The following is a 22,549-nucleotide window of genomic DNA, read 5'->3' on the forward strand; positions in this document are numbered from 1 at the left end:
AAAATAGTCGGTTACAACTCTCACCACAGAGTTCTAAACTGCCTCAGGAAACATCAGCACAAGAACTGTTATTAGGGAGCTTCATGAAATGGGTTTCCATGGCTAAGCAGCCGCACACAAGCCTAAGATCACCACGCACAATACTAAGCATCGGCTGAAGTGGTGTAAAGCTCGCCACCATTGGAATCTGGAGCAGTGGAAACACATTCTATGGAGTGATGAATCACGCTTCACCATCTGGCAGTCCGACGGACAAATCTGAGTTTGGCGGATGCCAGGAAAACGCTACCTGCCCCAATGCATAATGCCAACTGTAAAGGTTGGTGGAAGAGGAATAATGGTCCGGGGCTGATTTTCATGGTTCGGGCCCCTTAGTTCCAGTGAAGGGAAATCTTAACGCTACAGCATACAATGATATTCTAGACGATTCTGTGCTGGCCCGACTTCACTAAATGCTTGTGGCTGAATGGAAGGAAGTCTCCGCAGCAATGTTCCAACATCTAGTGGAAAGCCTATCCAGAAGAGTGGAGGCTGTTATACTGTAGCAGCAAAGGGGGGGGACCAACTCCATATTAATACCCATGATTTTGGAATGAGCCGTTCAACGAGCAGGTGTCCACATACTTTTGGTCATGTAGTGTATGTGAGTGCGAGGATGTGTCTTCAGCCCATTCACAGCTAAAGAGGATATGAGGTGAGAGAGAAGGAAGAGAGTGAGAGAGTGAGAAAGAGAGTGAGAAAGTGAGCAAGAGATCGCAAGAGAGAGACCACAATAACCCCCCACCATTATGCAATACTACCCCCCACTACCCCCCACTAGAGCATGCATACACACGGATGACACATATGGCTGGGTAGGTAGAATCTATATCAGTTAGCAGAGGCCTGTCAACACGGCTGGGTACAAGCTACACTTATCAGTTGTTAACCACAGCCCAACATCAGCAGACTAACAAAACACCCCAAAATCACCATAAACAAACAGTGATGGCAGCAATCCAGTGTCAATGCTGTGGTTAGGTAGGTTGGTGACGTGTGTGTTTTAGTGATGGGGAAAAATACTAATTGATACAGTTACATATCGGGATATTATTTTTGACGATATAACCTAGTTTGCAGTTTTCATAAGCGATCAATAAAACATTTCTCATGTCTCTCCAGCAGACACATGGTGAGCAATGTTGGAACATCCAATCTCAATACGTCTAGAATCATGAGAATCTCAATACGTCTAGAATCATGAGAATCTCAATACATATCATATTGCCACCTAAATATCGGGATAATATCGTATCGTAATAATATCGTATCGTAATAATATCGTATCGTAATAATATCGTATCGTGATATCGTATCGTGATAATATCGTATCGTAATAATATCGTATCGTGATAATATCGCACCGTCAAGTCCCAGGCAATTCCCAGCCCATGACCGTACTACCACACCGAGAGGGATCGAGAAATGAAGAGAGGAGAAGGTAGCGAGTGAGTGACAGGTAGAGAGAGAAAAATAATTAGCGCTGCAGTCTCTGAGGGGAGGTGAGAGAGAGCAGAGCAGCAGTAAGTAAAGCTAGTGAGCTGCAGGGCTCTGGTCCCCTGGTACAGACCGCTGCTACTGTCTCACTGTCTGTGATACTACTGGAAACCAGGCGACGGAGCACACTATTGTGACAGGTGGCTGAGAATTGATCTTGGATACAAACACAGGTTCAGTTTACAAAATGGGTTTTGGGTCACAGGAAAAGTTCCAAAAGCTTTACATGTGTCAGAGTGCTTTAGGTCAGCCACAGTGGATAACCCTTTAGTTACCACCGATCACCACGTTCTGTTAGCATGTGAAGAGCTGGAACAGGGTTAGCCAATCAGCAGCCTCATACAGATGGCATCTCGGAAAGGGAAGTAGAGTGTTGTCAGGCAAGACAGGACACACACCAACTCAATCACCAACTTATCCCATGACAACGGCTTAGGGCTGGCCAATATCTAATTCATTTGATGAGTTCAAATGTATGTTTCTGTAGGATATTCCAAATGCCTTGAGCTTATTTTGGACAGATTTAGGCAAGAGTGAAACCTCTCGCTTCGCTTCTTCCTCTCTGTTACACACATACACCAAGCCCCTCCCTCTGCCACTCTCACAAACAAGATGATCACTTCTTCCTCTCTGTTACACACATACACCAAGCCCCTCCCTCTGCCACTCACACAACCAAGATGATCACTTCTTCCTCTCTGTTACACACATACACCAAGCCCCTCCCTCTGCCACTCACACAACCAAGATGATCACTTCTTCCTCTCTGTTACACACATACACCAAGCCCCTCCCTCTGCCACTCACACAACCAAGATGATCACTTCTTCCTCTCTGATAAGCGGTTTCAAATCGCTATTTGAATTTGAGGTCAACAGAATCAGTCATATGGACACAAACACATTGAGACATTATTTAACTGTAATAAAGGACAAGTTAACCTTTCTGACGATACCCTTTGTATGTCTCAACTCCTCACATTGCGTACAGAGCAGACATTACTAAAACAGGAGTATCAATGAACATTGATTCTGGAAAAAGAAGGCTAAGTTAGTCGTGCCACATACCACTCGCAGCATTTTAGCCAAAGACTTATACTGTCTAGTCTGTGTTTTATAAATGTGCAATAAGCATAAAACGCAATTATATAAGGAATTGTCAACTCGTTGTCATTCTGAGAAATAAGGTGGACAATAAGTGGACAGACTAGCATGCTGTTCAAACTGTTGGAGACGGACAGCAGGGTGTGTTTATAACCATTCAACTGTTTTGCCTTGTTAGCTAGCAGATACATCTAAGTTGGCTAAACTTGAAACAAAGATTTCTATAAAGGCTAGCTGGCGATTCACTAGCACTTGTGAGATTGATATGAGACCGGTGACAATTTTCTAGAAAACCTGCTACAAGAAGTAAATGCATTGTGCATGTTTCTGGTTACATTAGTAACACAAAGGGCATTGTCATAGACAAACTTGAAAGCTGGATCAGTGATTGAAAAAAGCAGGTTAAACTAGTTGAATAAAATAATGTTTGTGGCAGGGTTATATTTAGGCTAGGAATAACTTCACAAGCCCTGAATTCATTAGATTATTGCTGACTGTTTGAAATGCAGTGTATTTTAACTTTAAATTGTACAACAAAAAGCTTATTCAGAGAAATCATTTAGGCCATATTGCCCTTCCTACCACAGCTCCCCTCCCAGAACACATTCTTGCGTGTGTGTGTGTGCAATTCTATTGTGTCTGACGTGGTGCTATAGTTCTCATGGTTGTTTGGTTATTGAAAGGACAACAGTACTCTATCACACAGACTACTCACCGATCTTTTGGTTGAAGATTTTGTCGAAGGTCAGCTCATCTCTTTCCTCCAGGTACTTCTGCATCACACTGCGAATACTGCTCAAAAGAGAGAGGGGCGAGAAAGGGGAATACAACATTAGGAACGTACTTATTGTCCTCTATAGGACACAAGGTTACAATGAGCTCCACATTGTTAGAAAACTGGAGCATATTTGAAAGGACACACACAGAAAGGGCAAAGGTGAAATCAGAGTATGGACTCCCCACTACAAAACATATTTATATTCCTCCCTGCCCAGGCTCTACTCTCCTAATTTCACCAGCTTCATCTCTCCTGTCATCCTTTCAGCTCTCCTCCCTGCTCCCCTCCACCTCCATTCCTGATCCCTGCCCTGGTTTGGGCCCTCCCTTCCTGCCACCTGTGTCACCTGACAGAGGGGAGGCCCGGGGGAGAGCAGGAGGGTGAGGAGCAGGGGAGTGGTGGGGGTAGGGGGGACAGAACAGCAGCTTGCCCTGGGAGAGGGTGTTAATGAGAGGAGGACTGGGGAGAATGAATCAATTAGCACCCCCTCCACGGGCCCATTAACACACACACACACACACGCACACACACACACACAGGGATGGGATCGTTACCACACACATGGCAGAAGGAGGGTAGCACTTTCCACATGACAGCACATTGGCCAGACAGACACCTGGCCCAAGACGGATTGGTTTAAACAAGAGAGGAGATAGGTTAAGGATCCAGGAGGAGATTCTCTGCTGTTACCAGCAAGCAAAGCTTCATTTTTGAAGAAGCTAACCACTTAGCTAGATGACTAACTACTGTAGTAACTGAATTAGCAAACCAAATGCACAACTGCAGAGCATGTAGCACATTTTAGACAGTTAAAATAATTAACCTAATAGTTAAGATATCTAGCTGGCAAACATTTAGTTGTGAATACCATACCGTAACTCAAATTGTATTGGTCACATGTAGCAGATGTTAATGCAAGTGTAGCGAAATGCTTGTACTTCTAGTTCTGACAGTGCAGCAATATCTAACAATTTCCAAACAAGTACCTAATACACACAAATCTAAAGAGGTGAATGAGAATATGTAAGTATATGGATGAGTGATGGCCGAGCGGCATAGGCAAGGTGCAATAGATGGTATAAAATACAGTATATACATGTGATATGAGTATTGTATGATACAGTGCCTTGCGAAAGTATTCGGCCCCCTTGAACTTTGCGACCTTTTGCCACATTTCAGGCTTCAAACATAAAGATATAAAACTGTATTTTCTTGTGAAGAATCAACAACAAGTGGGACACAATCATGAAGTGGAACGACATTTATTGGATATTTCAAACTTTTTTAACAAATCAAAAACTGAAAAATTGGGCGTGCAAAATTATTCAGCCCCTTTACTTTCAGTGCACCAAACTCTCTCCAGAAGTTCAGTGAGGATCTCTGAATGATCCAATGTTGACCTAAATGACTAATGATGATAAATACAATCCACCTGTGTGTAATCAAGTCTCCGTATAAATGCACCTGCACTGTAATAGTCTCAGAGGTCCGTTAAAAGCGCAGAGAGCATCATGAAGAACAAGGAACACACCAGGCAGGTCCGAGATACTGTTGTGAAGAAGTTTAAAGCCGGATTTGGATACAAAAAGATTTCCCAAGCTTTAAACATCCCAAGGAGCACTGTGCAAGCGATAATATTGAAATGGAAGGAGTATCAGACCACTGCAAATCTACCAAGACCTGGCCGTCCCTCTAAACTTTCAGCTCATACAAGGAGAAGACTGGTCAGAGATGCAGCCAAGAGGCCCATGATCACTCTGGATGAACTGCAGAGATCTACAGCTGAGGTGGGAGACTGTCCATAGGACAACAATCAGTTGTATATTGCACAAATCTGGCCTTTATGGAAGAGTGGCAAGAAGAAAGCCATTTCTTAAAGATATCCATAAAAAGTGTTGTTTAAAGTTTGCCACAAGCCACCTGGGAGACACACCAAACATGTGGAAGAAGGTGCTCTGGTCAGATGAAACCAAAATCGAACTTTTTGGCAACAATGCAAAACGTTATGTTTGGCGTAAAAGCAACACAGCTCATCACCCTGAACACACCATCCCCACTGTCAAACATGGTGGTGGCAGCATCATGGTTTGGGCCTGCTTTTCTTCAGCAGGGACAGGGAAGATGGTTAAAATTGATGGGAAGATGGATGGAGCCAAATACAGGACCATTCTGGAAGAAAACCTGATGGAGTCTGCAAAAGACCTGAGACTGGGACGGAGATTTGTCTTCCAACAAGACAATGATCCAAAACATAAAGCAAAATCTACAATGGAATGGTTCAAAAATAAACATATCCAGGTGTTAGAATGGCCAAGTCAAAGTCCAGACCTGAATCCAATCGAGAATCTGTGGAAAGAACTGAAAACTGCTGTTCACAAATGCTCTCCATCCAACCTCACTGAGCTCGAGCTGTTTTGCAAGGAGGAATGTGAAAAAATTTCAGTCTCTCGATGTGCAAAACTGATAGACATACCCCAAGCGACTTACAGCTGTAATCGCAGCAAAAGGTGGCGCTACAAAGTATTAACTTAAGGGGGCTGAATAATTTTGCACGCCCAATTTTTCAGTTTTTGATTTGTTAGAAAAGTTTGAAATATCCAATAAATGTCGTTCCACTTCATGATTGTGTCCCACTTGTTGTTGATTCTTCACAAGAAAATACAGTTTTATATCTTTATGTTTGAAGCCTGAAATGTGGCAAAAGGTCGCAAAGTTCAAGGGGGCCGAATACTTTCGCAAGGCACTGTATGTAAACATGAATAAAGTGGCATTGTTTCAAGTGACTAGTAATCCATTTATTAAAGTGGTCAGTGATTGGGTCTCAATGTAGCCAGCAGCCTCCCCAAGTTAGTGATTGCTGATTGAATATGTCCATAAAACACTCCAGCCAGCTGGTCTGTGCATGCTCAGATGACACGGCTAGGGATGCCATCTGGGCCAGCAGCCTTGCGAGGGTTAACACGCTTAAATGTTTAACTCACGTCGGCCACGGAGAAGGAGAGGGTTGCAGTCCTTGTTAGCGGCCCGCGACGGTGGCACTGAAGGGGTTTAGTTTGTCTGGACGTCGGTGTCCGTGACTAGATCACCTGGTGTGTGATGCACAACAGTCAGTGACTCAAGGCTCCAGTCTCACCGTTGTGGGCTTGTAAACAAACACCACATGACTGGGTACTACCGGTAAGCAACATAATGAAACATTTAAATGAAGAATGCGGTCTATTTTATCTCCTAACATATTGCACAAGTTGATTGCAGGTATTTACTTAAAAAGTAGCTACAAATATTCAAATTTATAATAAAAATACTCCGGCATACACAGCATACAGCCCAAGCCTAGATGCTAGCACCAAGTATAACAGTGGTTGATAGAGGAGACACTAAATACTAGCTAGTTTATAACACAGTGGCAGATGTAGTAAAAGAGGCTGATGCTTAGCTAGCGAAAACACTTACTAGTAGGCATGTAACATACTGGTTGATGCTAGCACCAATGCTAACTAACTTGTAGTAAAACAGTGGCTGATGCTCACAAAGACACAAACTACTAGTGATGTGACAAACGGAGAAAAACAGACAATTGCTTGATCAATTTCCCTTTGAAAACAAGAAAAACTCATAACATTCCACCTGAATTCACAATGCAGCTGTGCTGCTGCAAGCAATGGTTTGTGTTTCACGGTGAGTCCCTTTCAGATGGTTAAGCACCTGTACTACCATTACTGTGCCTCAACTCCACCTCGCAAAGTTTGCATTTCACCACCTTCTATTTTAACTTAAAGTATTACCATTACAGGACTTCGATGCTGTTGCTTGCCTTTCCCATTTTTCCAACTGATAACAATGGTGGAGTCAAAAAATATTATACTCCGACTCCTTGCACGTCGACTCAACAGCTGTGTGTGTGTGTATGTATGTATGTATCTATGTGTGTGTATGTATGTATGTATGTATGTATGTATGTATGTACGTACGTACGTACAGTGAGGGAAAAAAGTATTTGATCCCCTGCTGATTTTGTACGTTTGCCAACTGACAAAGAAATGATCCGTCTATAATTTTAATGGTAGGTTTATTTGAACAGTGAGAGACAGAATAACAAACAAAAAAATCCAGAAAAACGCATGTCAAAAATATTATAAATTGATTTGCATTTTAATGAGGGAAATAAGTATGAGGCATGTTGAACGGGACTAGGGGCTCCGCAGTAAAATAAAACAATGAGAGCTGCCCTAAACAACAATATACAAGGCATATTGACATTAGAGACATAAAGCAATCACAGTTGTGGATTGGGAGAGCTAAGACAACAACGGGTGAGACAACAACAACGGGTAAATGGCGATGAACGACAGAGGGTCAGTTAGCTACACACAGGGCTTGAGTTCGAGGCTGGGCCGACAAATAAACTAAATTAAGTACCGTGGTAATGAACAATCCAGCAGGCATCAGCTGCCGAGTGATCATAGGGTCCAATGAGCAGCAATAGATGAAACAGGGAGCCGTTCGGTAGTTGATTACTACGCTAGGCGAGCGGGAGACACGGCGTTCAGGAAGCTAGCGGGCCGGGGCTAGTAGATGGATCTTCACCAACATCTACGATGCATAGGCCGGTTGAGAGCACATCGGTCGAATTACGTCAGCAGACCAGCCGTGATGGATCGACAGGGCTCTGTGTCAACAAAGGGGTCCAGGCCAATTGGCAAGAGAGGTATTGTCGTTGGTGTACTTTGTTTGCTAGCCGGGAGATTGGCCTAGCTTGAGGCTAGCTCGAGGCTAACTGATGCATGCTTCTGGACAATAGCCACTCAGCAGCAGCTAGCTAGCTGCGATGATCCAGAGTAATGGTCCAGAGCTTGTGGCAGGAATCCGGTGATGTAGTGGGGAAAAAAGGAGTCCGATATGCTCAGGGCTGATATCGCGCTGTGCAGACTGGCATGTTTTATCCGGGCTATAGTGGCTGGTGTCTGAGCTATAGGTAAAGACCGCTAGCAGTGGCTAACAATGACTAAATAGCTAGTAACTAATGGCTAGCTTCTGATGGAGGTTCCAGTTATAAGATCTAAAAAAAATAGCAGCTACATACCACATTGGGTGAGGCGGGTTGCAGGAAGGTATATTTAACTTGAAAATTGAAAAAAAAGAGACAAACATAATGGAATGCATTTTTTTAAAATGAATATTTACGAGACAAAAACAGACTTCTTACTGCTTGCCATCCTGTTTATCCCAATGGATTGCTGTATCTCGTCATTTCTTGGCTTGCAATGTTTCTCAACTTCAGTAAAGCAGGACCTATCATCAATGAATAGGCTAGACCCTCAACTCTGGACTTGGAAACCAGTTCGTCCTTTTTCCCCCCATTGTACCCCTACAAATCAGGGACTGATTTAGACCTGGGACACCAGGTGAGTGCAATTAATTATCAGGTAGAAGAGAAGACCAGCAGGCTCCGGACCTCGTAGGACAAGAGTTGAATATCCCTGGGCTAGGATATTCTACACGCAACAAATTGAAGACTGAACACACACTCGCATCATTAGCGAAGAGAAAGAGCAGGCGAGCCAGGGCCAGGGAGAGAGAGGAGGGTGCAGGCAGAAATAACCTTGCAAACCGTGCGCATACTTCTTGGTAATCTGTATCTCGCAATGTCTGGTCTTGCAGGCCTCGCAAATTCACCAAAGTAGCCTAAAGTTTGCCTCTTCATCTCTGGTTTTATTTAAATGACAACTTTCCCCAGACCATTAGAGCTGGTAGTCCCAATACCCAGAAATAAGTTACCTCTGATTTGTTCAGACGTCCCTATGGGAAAAACAGATGGGGAAAGAAGGTTTGGGAATAAATGCTGAAAATAAGGTCAGAGGTTAAAAAAGGCTTAGATGTTATATCTTTTGTTCTATGAGATAGCAGTCTTAACATGATCTTTATGAATTGTGAAGCCTTTGTGATTTTTATTACATTCATTCTTAAAAATTCACAAAAAGTGACGTTAACTGATGAAGATTATCTCAGAACCGAACGTATATGATCTCCTAAGCCAGTGTTTACCACAGACCTTATTTTCAGCATTTTTCCAAAAACACCATTCATTTTCCTCATAGGCTTTGTCCAACGAACCATGACAGAGTTATTACCTACAAAAAGATGCCATTACTACCTCTCTATAGTTTATAGTCTAGTTGGACTATAACACAGAAAACAATGTTTTGTGATAACTGCACTCTGATTAAAATGTTGTGGAAAAAACATTTTTTTTTAGTTCGGGTTTTTTCTTAATGTTAAGGATCCCAATATCATTACACACTCCTACTAGTTTATAACACAGTGGATAATGCTAGCCTAGCAGCAAAGCTAAAACCAGGGTAAGAATTTAACCAATAGTACTAGTAGTAACATAGCTGGGCCTGGATCTGTGCCTACAGGTCAACTTGTACGCAGTCCAGTAATAGCTCTCTGTCTAACTGAGCCACAAGAACCAGGATACAGGAAGTTGACTCTTCCTCATTCACTGGAGGCCAGGGGTGAGTCATAGGCATGTCTGCATGCTGCAGAAACAACTAGCCTGGCTAACCCCTAGTCCCTGGTGGACACTTGTAGAGAGCTGATCTAAATAAGCAATTTGGTGCAAATTCCTCTGGGTAGCCAATCAGGGGATAAGGTGGAGCTACTACAATAATGTAACAATCCAATTATTTCAGATGCATGAAGTGCCTTTGCCCCAATGAGTAGGGGGCTAAGGGGTGTTTCTGGACAGGGCCATAAAGCAGACTGTCCTGTCAGAATCTACTCTCTGCTACACTGGCCAATCAGAATCCACTCTCTGCTACACTGGCCAATAACATTCTAGAACCCACTCTGCTATACTGACCAATAACAATCCACTGACACTCTTCTAGACTGGTGCATACTTACAAATTTTGCACTTCCCTTCTTGGATTTAAAAAAGGATAGGACTTGTATACTGTAGACCAGGGGTGTCAAACCCATTTTGCCCCGGGGCCGCATTCAGTCTTCAACGAGGTCCAGAAGGCAGCACTGACAATTGGTTATATTTCCAAAGAACGTTATATTTGCAAAGAATTGTCATCTATCCATTGTTATTGGAATGTGACGTTCCCTGACATCCCCCCAGTCCTCCCTGACTGTCCTCCCCCTCTGGATCTGAACCTGCCTCCTGTAACGACTGTACTCCAACAACCCCTCCCGCTCTCTGTCATCCCTCTTTAGCCTTCTAGTTTATTCCCTCTTCCCCCACCTCCTACCGCACAACACACATAACCTCTCGCCTCTCCTCGCCTCTCTCTTTCAAACAGTACCAGCACCCGATCCTCTCCCCTCCCCCTCTCTATCACTTCCAATGCTGCCGTCAAAATCTCACCTCTCTGCCAGCAGGCAAAGCCTAGGCACAAAGAGAATGTAGCAGCGATGCGCAATCCACAACGTCACAAGCAGGCAGCCTAATTCAGATCGGTTTTTTTTCACTCATTGGTCTTTTGACCAAACAGATCAGCTCTGAAAAATAGCTGATGTGAAAATATCTGATGTGATTGGTCAAAAAAATAATTAGTGGAAAAAATATCAGAATTGGGCTGCCTGTGTAAATGCCAACATATCTCCAAACACACAAACACTCACACCCACTCCAAACATACACACAGCTCTTAACACAAAACACACGCACACTACTCCAAATGCCACACAAACAACTCCAAAGACCACATACACACAGCCCCAAGTACACAAACATACAGAGCTGAAACACTCACATACACGTCCCACATACACACAGCTCCAAATCACTCACACATACCAACGCTGGCTTTCAGCACTCCGCTTTCCCTCTCTAGCCTAGATCCTCCCCTCCCAGTCTCTCCCTCTCTAGGCTATACACCCCCCCCCCAGTCTCTCCCTCTCTAGCCTAGATCCCCACTCTGTCTCTCCCCTTCTAGCCCATTTCCCTCCCCTCTGTCTCTCCCTCTCTAGCCTAGATCCACCCCTGTTTCTCCCTCTCAAGCCTATACCACCCCTCTCTAGCCTAGATCCCCCCTCCCAGGTCTCCCTCTCTAGTCGGATTATTATCATAGCCAATTTCAGGAGATAACACATGCTTTCCATCAATAATCTTTTAAATCCTTATCAAATTAAAACAAATAATTTCCATAAAGCCATCTGAACCCAAGCAGGGGTCAGACAATTCAGATCTAATAATCGTTTCTGGGAGGGTGAGGTTGCAGAGTAGGCTAACAGCCAGTCACTATGTCCACTTTAGACAGTTAGGTTTGGAAGGACTAGCCTATGCAACACAGCCACTACAGTAGTAATGATGCTGACCCTCCTGACCCTGGCCTGATGGTATTAATGCTCTCTCTCAATCTGCTGTGGTATTACCCACTGTGCTGTATTGGTAATCCTGGCTTCAGCACACACACACACACACACACACACACACACACACACACACACACACACACACACACACACACACACACACACACACACACACACACACACACACACACACACACACACACACACACACACACGACTAAAGCAGAATATTAATAAAGAGCAGGGCCATGTATACCATACTACTTCAGTCTTTGTTAAAGCAAACCCCACTATCACCCCTATGACACACTCTTTTATCACAGAAGAATAGTCTCTTATCTCCTCAGCCCTGTAAACAATACCTAATGGACGATTAGCAATCAAATTCAAATTCTACAAGCTCAATACACACACACACACACACACACACACACACACACACACACCAAAAGTAGAAGAAGCCGTAGACAGTACATAGATTGACCTCTGAGGAGAAACATCTTCCAAATCTGATTTGGAGAGGCAATCTTTTCAACACACAGGGGAGGAACCACAAAGAATGGAATTATTTGCATTTTGGTTGTTGAAAGTTTAAAATAAAAAATAAAAATTAAAACCTGCCCAATGGGGCCAGCCTCAGAGCAGGCTCAACTTGCAGGACGGATCAGGACACTTGCCCCAGGCAATAGGGCAACCCTTAATGTCAATCCCTGCTTTAACGTTGGGGCTGTGAACTTGCTCTGCACATGGGAAAACCAACTGAAGGCCTACTCAGTTTAACAACACATCTAGTTCACTAGCTTAGGGTCTGATAGAGCTGAGACAGAGGATGAGGAAGTCACAGAAGCCTGGCTGACTGGATAGAACGAATTTTGACACTTTCACAGAACTCACTTAATTGTAATACAAACACTAACAGAAGTAGCTAAATAATCGTTTCTCAGTACCAGAACATCTTTCTCCGAACAGCTTAGGTTCCTGCCAAGCAGTTACACACCTGATTCTACCAATCAAAGCCTTGGCTGAAGACTATGATGATTAGTTCATAAGATTAATCAAGTGCGTTAATGCTCTGCTGGAGCAAAAGTTCACACCATCTACATCAGCCATTGTGTAAAAGACCCTGGCTGTAATAGGAGATCAATGTAGAAAAACTAAAAGAACAACATTAGTCTTAGTGGGTTCAAGGCTGCAGTTTGGACCTGTTCATTGACCACATCTAAAGCAAACAAATCAACCAGTGGCTTTACCAAATGGCCATGGTACGATTCAGCCTTGAATGAACACACACAGTGGGGTCTGTAAACACAGTCATCCCTTAGTAGGCTAACTTTGGCCCAGTACGTGATTGGTTTTCATCAATAGATGTGACTAAACATATTGAATTTCACTAAAAAGGGAGGTGATGTTTAGGGCCAGTTTCCTGAACCCAGATTAAGCCTACTCATGGACTTAAAAGCGTGATCGATGGAGAATCTCTGTCAGCAGTGCTAAGGCCAAGACTAGGTATACTCTGGGTCTGGGAAACTGGTCCCTGTGTGTTGCTGATCTGATTTCTCGAGGTGGTCATTCAGGGGTGAGGATGTCTGTCTGTACTACAACTCCCATAAGGCAGTGGGGTGCTGCTGCAAACACCAGGGTGGCAAAAAGTTAACTTCTTATGGCTGGGGGCAGTATTGAGTAGCTTGGATGAATAAGGTGCCCATAGGTGCTCAGCGTAAACTACCTGCTACTCAGTCCCAGTTGCTAATATATGCATATTATTAGTATATTTGGATAGAAATCACTCTGAAGTTTCTGAGGTTGGTCGTTTTTCAACTCATTCCCTATTGAAGATACAGTGGGATATTGGTCATGTTGCACTTCCTAAGGCTTCCACTAGATGTCAACAGTCTTTAGAACCAGGCCTCCCGGGTGGCGCAGTGGTTAAGGGCGCTGTACTGCAGCGCCAGCTGTGCCACCAGAGACTCTGGGTTCGCGCCCAGACTCTGTTGTAACCGGCCGCGACCGGGAGGTCCGGGTTAGGGAGGGCTTGGCCGGTAGGGATATCCTTGTCTCATCGCGCACCAGCGACTCCTGTGTCGGGACCGGCGCAGTGCGCGCCAACCAAGGTGCACGGTGTTTCCTCCGACACATTGGTGCGGCTGGCTTCCGGGTTGGATGTGCGTTGTGTTAAGAAGCAGTGCGGCTTGGTTGGGTTGTGTGTCGGAGGACGCGTGACCTTCAACATTCGTTTCTCCCAAGCCCGTACGGGAGTTGTAGCGATGGGACAAGAGCTACTAAACAATTGGAGAAAAATTGGATACCACAAAATTGGGGAGAAAAAGTGGTACAAAACTATGAAAAACAGTCCTTGTTTGATGCTTCTACTGTGAAGTGGGGGCGAATGAGAGGGGAATGAGTCCGAGGTCTACCAGAATGCTTTGAGCTCGTGACGCTCGTTCACGTGAGAGTTAGCTTGAGTTCCATTGCATTTCTACAGACAAAGGAATTCTCCGGTTGGAACATTATTGATGATTTATGTTAAAAACATCCTAAAGATTGATTCTATACACCATTTGACATGTTTCTACGGACTGGAACGGAACTTCGTCTGCTCCTAGTGAACGCGCTTCGTGAGTTTGGATTTACCAAACACAACAAAGGGAGCTATTTAGACATAAATGATGGACATTATCAAACAAAACAAACATTTATTGTGGAACTGGGATTCCTGGGAGTGCATTCTGATGAAGATCATCAAAGGTAAGTGAATATTTATAATGTTATTACTGACTTCTGTTGACTGCACAATATGGCGGATATCTTTTTGGCTTGTTTGGGCTCTGAGCGCCGTACTCAGATTATTGCATGGTTTGCTTTTTCCATAAAGCTTTTTTGAAATCACAGTGGTTGCATTAAGGAGAAGTGTATCTAAAGTTCCATGTATAACACTCGTATTTCCATCAATATTTATGATGAGTATTTCTGTAAATTGATGTGGCTCTCTGCAAAATCACAAGATGTTTTTGGAACTACTGAACATGTGTACTGAGATTTTTTGATATAAATATGAACTTTATCGAACAAAACATACATGACATGACATCTGATGAAGATCATCAAAGGTTAGTGATGAATTCTCTCTATTTCTGATTTTTGTGACTCCTCTCTTTGGCTGGAAAAACGGCTGTGTTTTTCTGTGACTTGGCTCTGACCTAACAATCATTTGTGGTGCTTTTGCTGTAATTTTTATTTTATTTTTTATTTTACCTTTATTTAACTAGGCAAGTCAGTTAAGAACAAATTCTTATTTTCAATGACGGCCTAGGAACAGTGGGTTAACTGCCTGTTCAGGGGCAGAACGACAGATTTGTACCTTGTCAGCTCGGGGGTTTGAACTTGCAACCTTCTGGTTACTAGTCCAACTCTCTAACCACTAGGCTACCCTGCCACCCCAGGGCTATTAAAGGCTATTTGAAATCGGACACTGTGGTGAGATTAACAATAAGTGCATATTTATAATGGTGTGAAATACTAGTATGTTTAAGGAATTTTAATTATGGGATTTCTGTTGTTTTGAATTTGGCGCCCTGCACTTTCACTGGCTGTTGTCATATCGATCCCGTTAACGGAATTGCAGCCCTAAGAAGTTGTTTAAGACAGAAATATATGGACAGGTCTAGAATAAGGAATAGGCCTAAAGCTCTTTTCATTACAGTTAACTTTATGTGCAATGTTACAAAAAGTTCTGAGTGACTGTATTTTGTTGTATATAAATTATTCTCGGTCAGGTAGAATAGTGAATCGTGTCAGGTCTACATCTTACATGTCTAGGCTATATGATGAACAAATGATAAACCTAATTTAGGATTGCTCAGATTAGAGCCAATTCATAACATTATCAGAAAGAACTTTGACGAAGTGATTGTATCTATGATCATTGCGCAGCATGACACTGAATATTATGATTGAGAAAAGTCCATAAAGCAATCAATGGATGGAAGAGATGGCATAACATGCTGTGCTTCTGAAGCTTGGTGAGGACTAGAACTAAGCTTGGTGAAGACTAGGACTAAGCTTGGTGAAGACTAGGACTAAGCTTGGTGAAGACTAGGACTAAGCTTGGTGAAGATTAGGACTGAGCTTGGTGAGAAACTTAGGCTTAGACGTTATACAGCCTGAGCCTAAACTACAAGTCAGAGACTTGTTAACATTATCATACGTTCATTATCTCGATCTCCTTTGAGCTGTACGTTTCACATTTACACACACACTGCGAAATCTATGGTGAGAATGCCATCGGTGTCAACTCTACACTGACAAAACACTTCACCACATCCTCTTTCCCTTAGTCTGACTAACAGCTCACTAGACAGCCAAACCCTGACCTTAAATAAAAATGTACAGCTATACGCTCAACTAATGCATGCAGGTTTTTCAGAGGAGGGATAAAGGTAAAATTGTTTTTTAGTTATAGTAAGGTATTTTATTTGTAAAGTAGGTATTCCCACATATCCAAAATGCTTATAGAAAGCAGTTTAGCATGAATCTTCTCTAAAGGTCACAGACAACAGGGCCTCTCCACACTACCAACTACACCTAAGCGGGGGATACCATCTTTGTATGGGCAGCTACAGAGACATACAGTATATATACTGTAAATAAGAATTTGTTCTTAAGTAGTTAATAGCCTAGTTAATACCAAAAAGTATGTGGACACCCCTTCAAATGAGTAGATTCAGCTATTTCAGCCACACCCGTTGCTGACTGGTGTATAAAAATTGAGCACACACATGCAATCTCCATAGACAAACATTTGCAGTAGAACAACCTTACTGAAGAGCTCAGTGACTTTCAATGTGGCACCGTCATAGGATGCCACCTTTTCAACAAGTCAGTTCATCAAATTTCTGCCCTGCTAGCCCTGGTCAACTGTAACTGCTGTTATTGTGATGTGGAAATGTCTAGGAGCAACAACGGCTCAGCCATGGAGTGGTAGGCCAAACAAGCTTGAAAGAACGTGACCGCCGAATGCTGAAGCGCATACAAATCATCTGTCCACGGTTACAACACTCACTACCGACTTCCAAACTGCCTCTGGAAGCAACATCAGCACAAGAACTGTTCATCGGAAGCTTCATGAAATAAGTTTCCATGGCCAAGCAGCACAAGATTACCATGCACAATGCCAAGCGCAGGCTGGAGTGCTGGCGCACTGGAAACGCGTTCTCTGGAGTGATGAATCACGCTTCACCATCTGGCTGTCCGACGGACAAATCTGCTAAGCTAAGTCTATACAGAAATGGTTAGTCGAGATCGGTGTGGAAGAACTTGACTGGCCTGCACAGAGCCCTGACCTCAAACCCATCGAAAACCTTTGGGAATGCCGACTGCGAGCCAGGCCTAATCACCCAACATCAGTGTCCGACCTCACTAATGCTTGTGGCTGAATGGAAGCAAGTCCCCGCAGCAATGTTCCAACATCTAATGGAATGCCTTCCCAGAAGAGTGGAGGCTGTTATAGCAGAAAAGGGGCGGGACGAACTCCATATTAATGCCCATGATTTTGGAATTAGATGTTTGATGAGCAAGTGTCCACATACTTTTAGTCATGTATTGTAGCAGTTAGCTCCAACAATACTACCTAACTGGCTTCATACTGACAGAAGGTGTTGCTATGGTGGCATCAAAGGACATGCACACATCACACTCTCCTAACGCTCAATTTCCATCACCTCACATTTGCCTTCAACGTCCCAATAGTAGCTGCCTGCGGGCCTGTATGTTATAAAAAATCATTTAAAAACTGTGCGTTTATAAATAGCTGTCAAAAACACCAGTGATTGCCGTAGGTCCCGTTTGGCACAATTGGTAGAGCATGGTGATTGCAACGCCAGGGTTGAGGGTTTGATTCCCAAGGGGGACCAGTACGAAAATGGATGCACTCACTACTGTAAGTCGTTCTGGATAAGACTATCTGCTAAATGTCAAAAATGTAAATGGGGAAATTCAGGCAGTTGAAGGGGACAGATATGCAGATGTAAATGGATGGATACTGAAGACTCCTCCCACCATCTCTTATCTATCATTCCATCAAAAACAGATACTGGTAGTACTAACATATTACTGAATCAGATGAAAATAACTGCATATTATTTACACTCTTAAACCACCAGTAAAAAATAAATAAACAGAAGCTACCACCGGATGGAGGTGGTGGTAATGGATGGGTGGTTTTGGTGCTAGCTGGAATGATTCTTGGTCTGGTCGTCAGAACGCATTGTTAATGAGCTTCATTAAAATGATATAATTCTCGATGGCATTACGTCAGATGCAAATTGGCCTAATGTGGACTTGAAGGCTAGGGCCTTGAATGGTAGGGATCCTGGAGTCGCCTAACGGAGACAGTTGACAAATAGTTTCCTATTAGTGAGTTACTGTAACTGACCGAGAGGTTTCAATGAGATAGGGCTCCCATCTCCCTATATGGCCATACACACATACATCAATTTGACAGGTAGACAAACATTGACTGACCGAAGCAGAACCTACAAGGCGGGTAAGCAGTTACATGTACCTGGATTCAGGCAGTATGATTTTCTTGCTCGCTCGGGCCGCTGGAGTAGATTTGCTCTTCTCCATCGCCATCAAATAGCTGACATCGGCGAGAACTGCTTCGAGGTCCGCCATCTTCAACCCTGGTTCGACCGAGTCGATGCAACACCAGCCGTGGGAAGGATTTTTTTTTTTTGAAAGATAAAGCAAATGTCCACTGAAAATCTTTAAAATCTAGTTCCAACCTGGGCGACCGAGGCAGCTATGCGGATGACAGGGGTGACCATCGAATGAAGCGTGTCGTTTTCTTCCTCTAGGTTCGGCACACACGGTCGCTCAAAACACAACCATTGTTACACAAAAAAAATAGTATTTATCATCTGGGTATTTTTTTGTGTGCCAAAAATGGTAGTGGTTTCAATGGCCAGACCAGATTGATGAGAGATTTCGTTTACCACCTTTCAGAGAGCTTCACTTATTTTAGATGGCCCACCTGCTAGATGTGGCGAACTAGCAAGGCAGCTAGCTAATAACTGTGAATCCCCACTGATCCTAGCCACATAGTTTGTTTTATCTTCTTGAAAAGCTAAAAATGTAATATTGCGGTACGTGGTACTCCAGCAAGACGTATGCTTCAAGCTTCCTAATTGTGTCTCGTCGCATCTGCTTCAAAATAAAACATGACTTTATGCGTCGACAAAGATGGGTTGTATCACTTTATCGAATTGGTATTCGATAAAGACATCCTCGTGTAATAACGATGACAGGGGTAGAAAGCTAAAATAACAAGAGCAAGCCAGCTCGCCTGTATCACACAAAAAAAAGTACTGACGAATGAATGGTCCAGATACTAGCGAATACAGTAGTGAGGTTCAGGTTCAAACATATTCACCAACATGAAAAATCTAAACAATTGTCTTATTGGCATAGGATCCTACACAGCGATATCAGAAGGAGGACATCAATCAAACCACAGATGTAGGTTGCCAGCTGAATATGCAGCACGCAAAAACTATACCCGACTAAAATCTACTTTAGCTAACTAACGTTGGCGACAACTATCGAATTTAGCTATCAAGATAACAAGCATTCGGTTGTTGGCACTAACTTTACGTTAGATGCCACATTTAAACTGTAAATTCAGCCACGAAATCAGCCAGCTAGATTCTCAATGTACGTGGTCGACAAGGGAGAAGTGTTATTACTAGCTTCTGTGGAAACCGGTGCTACTTGGTAGCGAGTTAGCCAGTAACGTTAGATAGCTGAATTTGGGCTAGTTAATATACGAAGCATAGGTAACAAACTAGCGCTAGCTAACACAACCGCTTTATCGCAACGACACGAAACCCACTCATCCAGTTCGCTAGCTAGCTCGCCATCTCAGTTAGGTAACGAATCCTGATCTTCAGCCAAATCCATGTTATTTCACAAGAGACCAACGAAACCGCACAAAATTAACCATAGTAATTTATTTCACCCCAGTGTGTGGGCTCTGATATGGAGACAGTGGCTAGCTAGCTAGCTATAATGGGGGAGGGGGTGTTGGAGGAAATGGGCTAGTTAAGATAATCTTAGCTTGGTAACCGTCCACGGTCCCTCGCGACCGAGTCTTCAACAACAAGTTGATTTTTTTTTTGTTGCGATCAACAGCTTGCCAACTAGCTGACGAAGAGGCAATGAAATATAAACTAAGAACCTAAGTACATATAACTTTGTAATATTTGCTGCCCGTCAGTGACTTCCTCCGTAAAGTTGTAACCATCAAACGTTTCTGCTCCTCAATCAGCACAAGCCGCAGCTGAGATCTGTGCATTCGACAGACTGACGACGCGGGAGAACGTTTGATATCCTGTTTGTTTACGGTCCTCCAAGAGGCACCGATTTCCTCTTGTTATCCCTTTTGAGTCCGAATAAAAACAGTTGACTTTACTCCATTTCGCTGGCTGTGTTGTGTATTCTCAGAAACAAGCCCTACCTAATTGTAAAAGCCCCACTTCCTCCAACTGCGACTAAGCATCCTGGAAAACATGTAATGGAGCAGGATCACTCATGGACGCGGACCTAGATGATTATAAATGCCCTATTACGATTTGAATCAAATTAAAACCATTATATAAAATGAGCAATATTTTGTTTAGCTTTATATTTTTATTTTTAACAGTGTTAACTGCAAATTAAGATTACATAATAGGATCAAAGACGAGGTCGGTAGGCTGCCATTATGGGCATCTTTTTTAAATATTACATGAATAATATATAACAGACACTTCTGGGTGATAACTTGCTGGATCAATCCAATGGACCAATCCCTGAATCAACAGACAATTAACTCATCTGTGGACCTTGAAACCATGTTATTGTAAGTCTATGTTGGAGACCCATTCCTTTGCTAATTTGTTCTAAATTGAGGCTATCAATTACTCAGATTTTGTAGCATAGGCCGCTATATAGACCTACATATATTTAATCGAGAAACTCAATTTTTTTCTGGTATCCAGTACAGACCTGGGTTCAAATACATGTGTATTTGAGAATCAGTATTTCTAATAGATTTCTATGTATTAGAGTATTTTCACATACACAGCCAAGTTTGAGTATTTTATTATTTGAATGGCTATTTGTAAATATATATATATATAAATTCAGCAAAAAAAGAAACGTCCTCTCACTGTCAACTGCGTTTATTTTCAGCAAAAATAAACATGTGACCAACAGAAATGGAATAATGTGTCCCTGAACAAAGGGGGGGTCAAAATCAAAAGTAACAGGCAGTATCTGGTGTGGCCACCAGCTGCATTAAGTACTGCAGTGCATCTCCTCATGGAATGCACCAGATTTGCCAGTTCTTGCTGTGAGATGTTACCCCACTCTTCCACCAAGGCACCTGCAAGTTCATGGACATTTCTGGGGGGAATGGCCTTAGCCCTCACCCTAAGATCCAACAGGTTCCATACGTGCTCAATGGGACTGAGATCCGGACTCTTCGCTGGCCATGGCAGAACACTGACATTCCTGTCTTGCAGGAAATCATGCACAGAACGAGCAGTATGCCTGGTGGCATTGTCATGCTGGAGGGTCATGTCAGGATGAGCCTGCATGAAGGGTACCACATGAGGGAGGAGGATGTCTTCCCTGTCCGATGATGCTGTGACACACCGCCCCAGACCATGACGGACCCTCCACCTCCAAATCGATCCCGCTCCAGTGTACAGGCCTCGGTGTAACGCTCATTCCTTCAACGATAAACGCAAATCCGACCATCACCCCTGGTGAGACAAAACCACGACGCATCAGTGAGAGCACTTTTTGCCAGTCCTGTCTGGTCCAGCGACGGTGGGTTTGTGCCCATAAGCGACGTTGTTGCCGGTGATGTCTGGTGAGGACCTGCGTTATACAACAGGTCTACAAGCCCTCAGTCCAGCCTCTCTCAGCCTATCGTGGACAGTCTGAGCACTGATGGAGAGATTGTACGTTCCTGGTGTAACTCGGGCAGTTGTTGTTGCCATCCTGTACCTGTCCCGCAGGTGTGATGTTCAGACGTACCGATCCTGTGCAGGTGTTGTTACACATGGTCTGCCACTGCGAGGACGATCAGCTGTCCGTCCTGTCTCCCTATAGCACTGTCTTAGGCGTCTCACAGTACAGACATTGCAATTTTATGCCCCTGGCCACATCTGCAGTCCTCATGCCTCCTTGCAGCATGCCTACGGCACGTTCACGCAGATGAGCAGGGACCCTGGACATCTTTATTTTGGTGTTTTTCAGAGTCAGTAGAAAGGCCTCTTTAGTGTCCTATGTTTTCATAATTGTGACCTTAATTGCCTACCATCTGTAAGCTGTTAGTGTCTTAACGACCATTCCACAGGTGCATGTTCATTAATTGTTTATGGTTCATTGAACAAGCATGGGAAACAGTGTTTAAACCCTTTACAATGAAGATCTGTGAAGTTATTTGGATTTATACAAATTATCTTTGAAAGACAGGGTCTATAACAATACTCTACCAATTTATATTTGACAGTATTTTCAAATACTTAAATACTTAAATACTTAAATACTTTCCAAGTGTATTTCCAAATAGGCCTACATTAAAATATTTAACTTCTTGTCTTTTCAAATAAAATATATCTGAATACTTACTTCAAATGTATGTGAAAGTAATTCAGATTTTTGAAATAGTATTTGAACCCATAAGTCATTATATAGCTATAAAATACTAATTACTTACAAATGTTGTAGTGCTTTAGAGTATAATACAGTGATTCCTTGT

The 22,549-nt window shown here is 43.1% G+C and overlaps 1 protein-coding gene across 1 annotated transcript in view; it reads right to left on the reverse strand.

Annotated features, from left to right (window-relative positions):
- LOC139408508 (G protein-coupled receptor kinase 3-like) overlaps nt 1-20,256 on the reverse strand; it is a 99,447-nt gene extending 79,191 nt beyond the window's left edge. Inside the window, exons 1-2 of the mRNA XM_071152483.1 lie at nt 18,302-20,256; nt 3,355-3,431 (exon numbers count right to left, since the gene is read on the reverse strand). Coding sequence (XP_071008584.1) covers nt 3,355-3,431; nt 18,302-18,414 — 190 coding nt within the window. The 5' untranslated portion in view covers nt 18,415-20,256. The remainder of the gene's footprint in view (nt 1-3,354; nt 3,432-18,301) is intronic.
- Between the last annotated feature and the right edge of the window lie 2,293 nt (nt 20,257-22,549).

The sequence above is a fragment of the Oncorhynchus clarkii genome, chromosome 5, assembly GCF_045791955.1.
Source record: "Oncorhynchus clarkii lewisi isolate Uvic-CL-2024 chromosome 5, UVic_Ocla_1.0, whole genome shotgun sequence".
Lineage (NCBI taxonomy): Eukaryota > Metazoa > Chordata > Actinopteri > Salmoniformes > Salmonidae > Oncorhynchus > Oncorhynchus clarkii.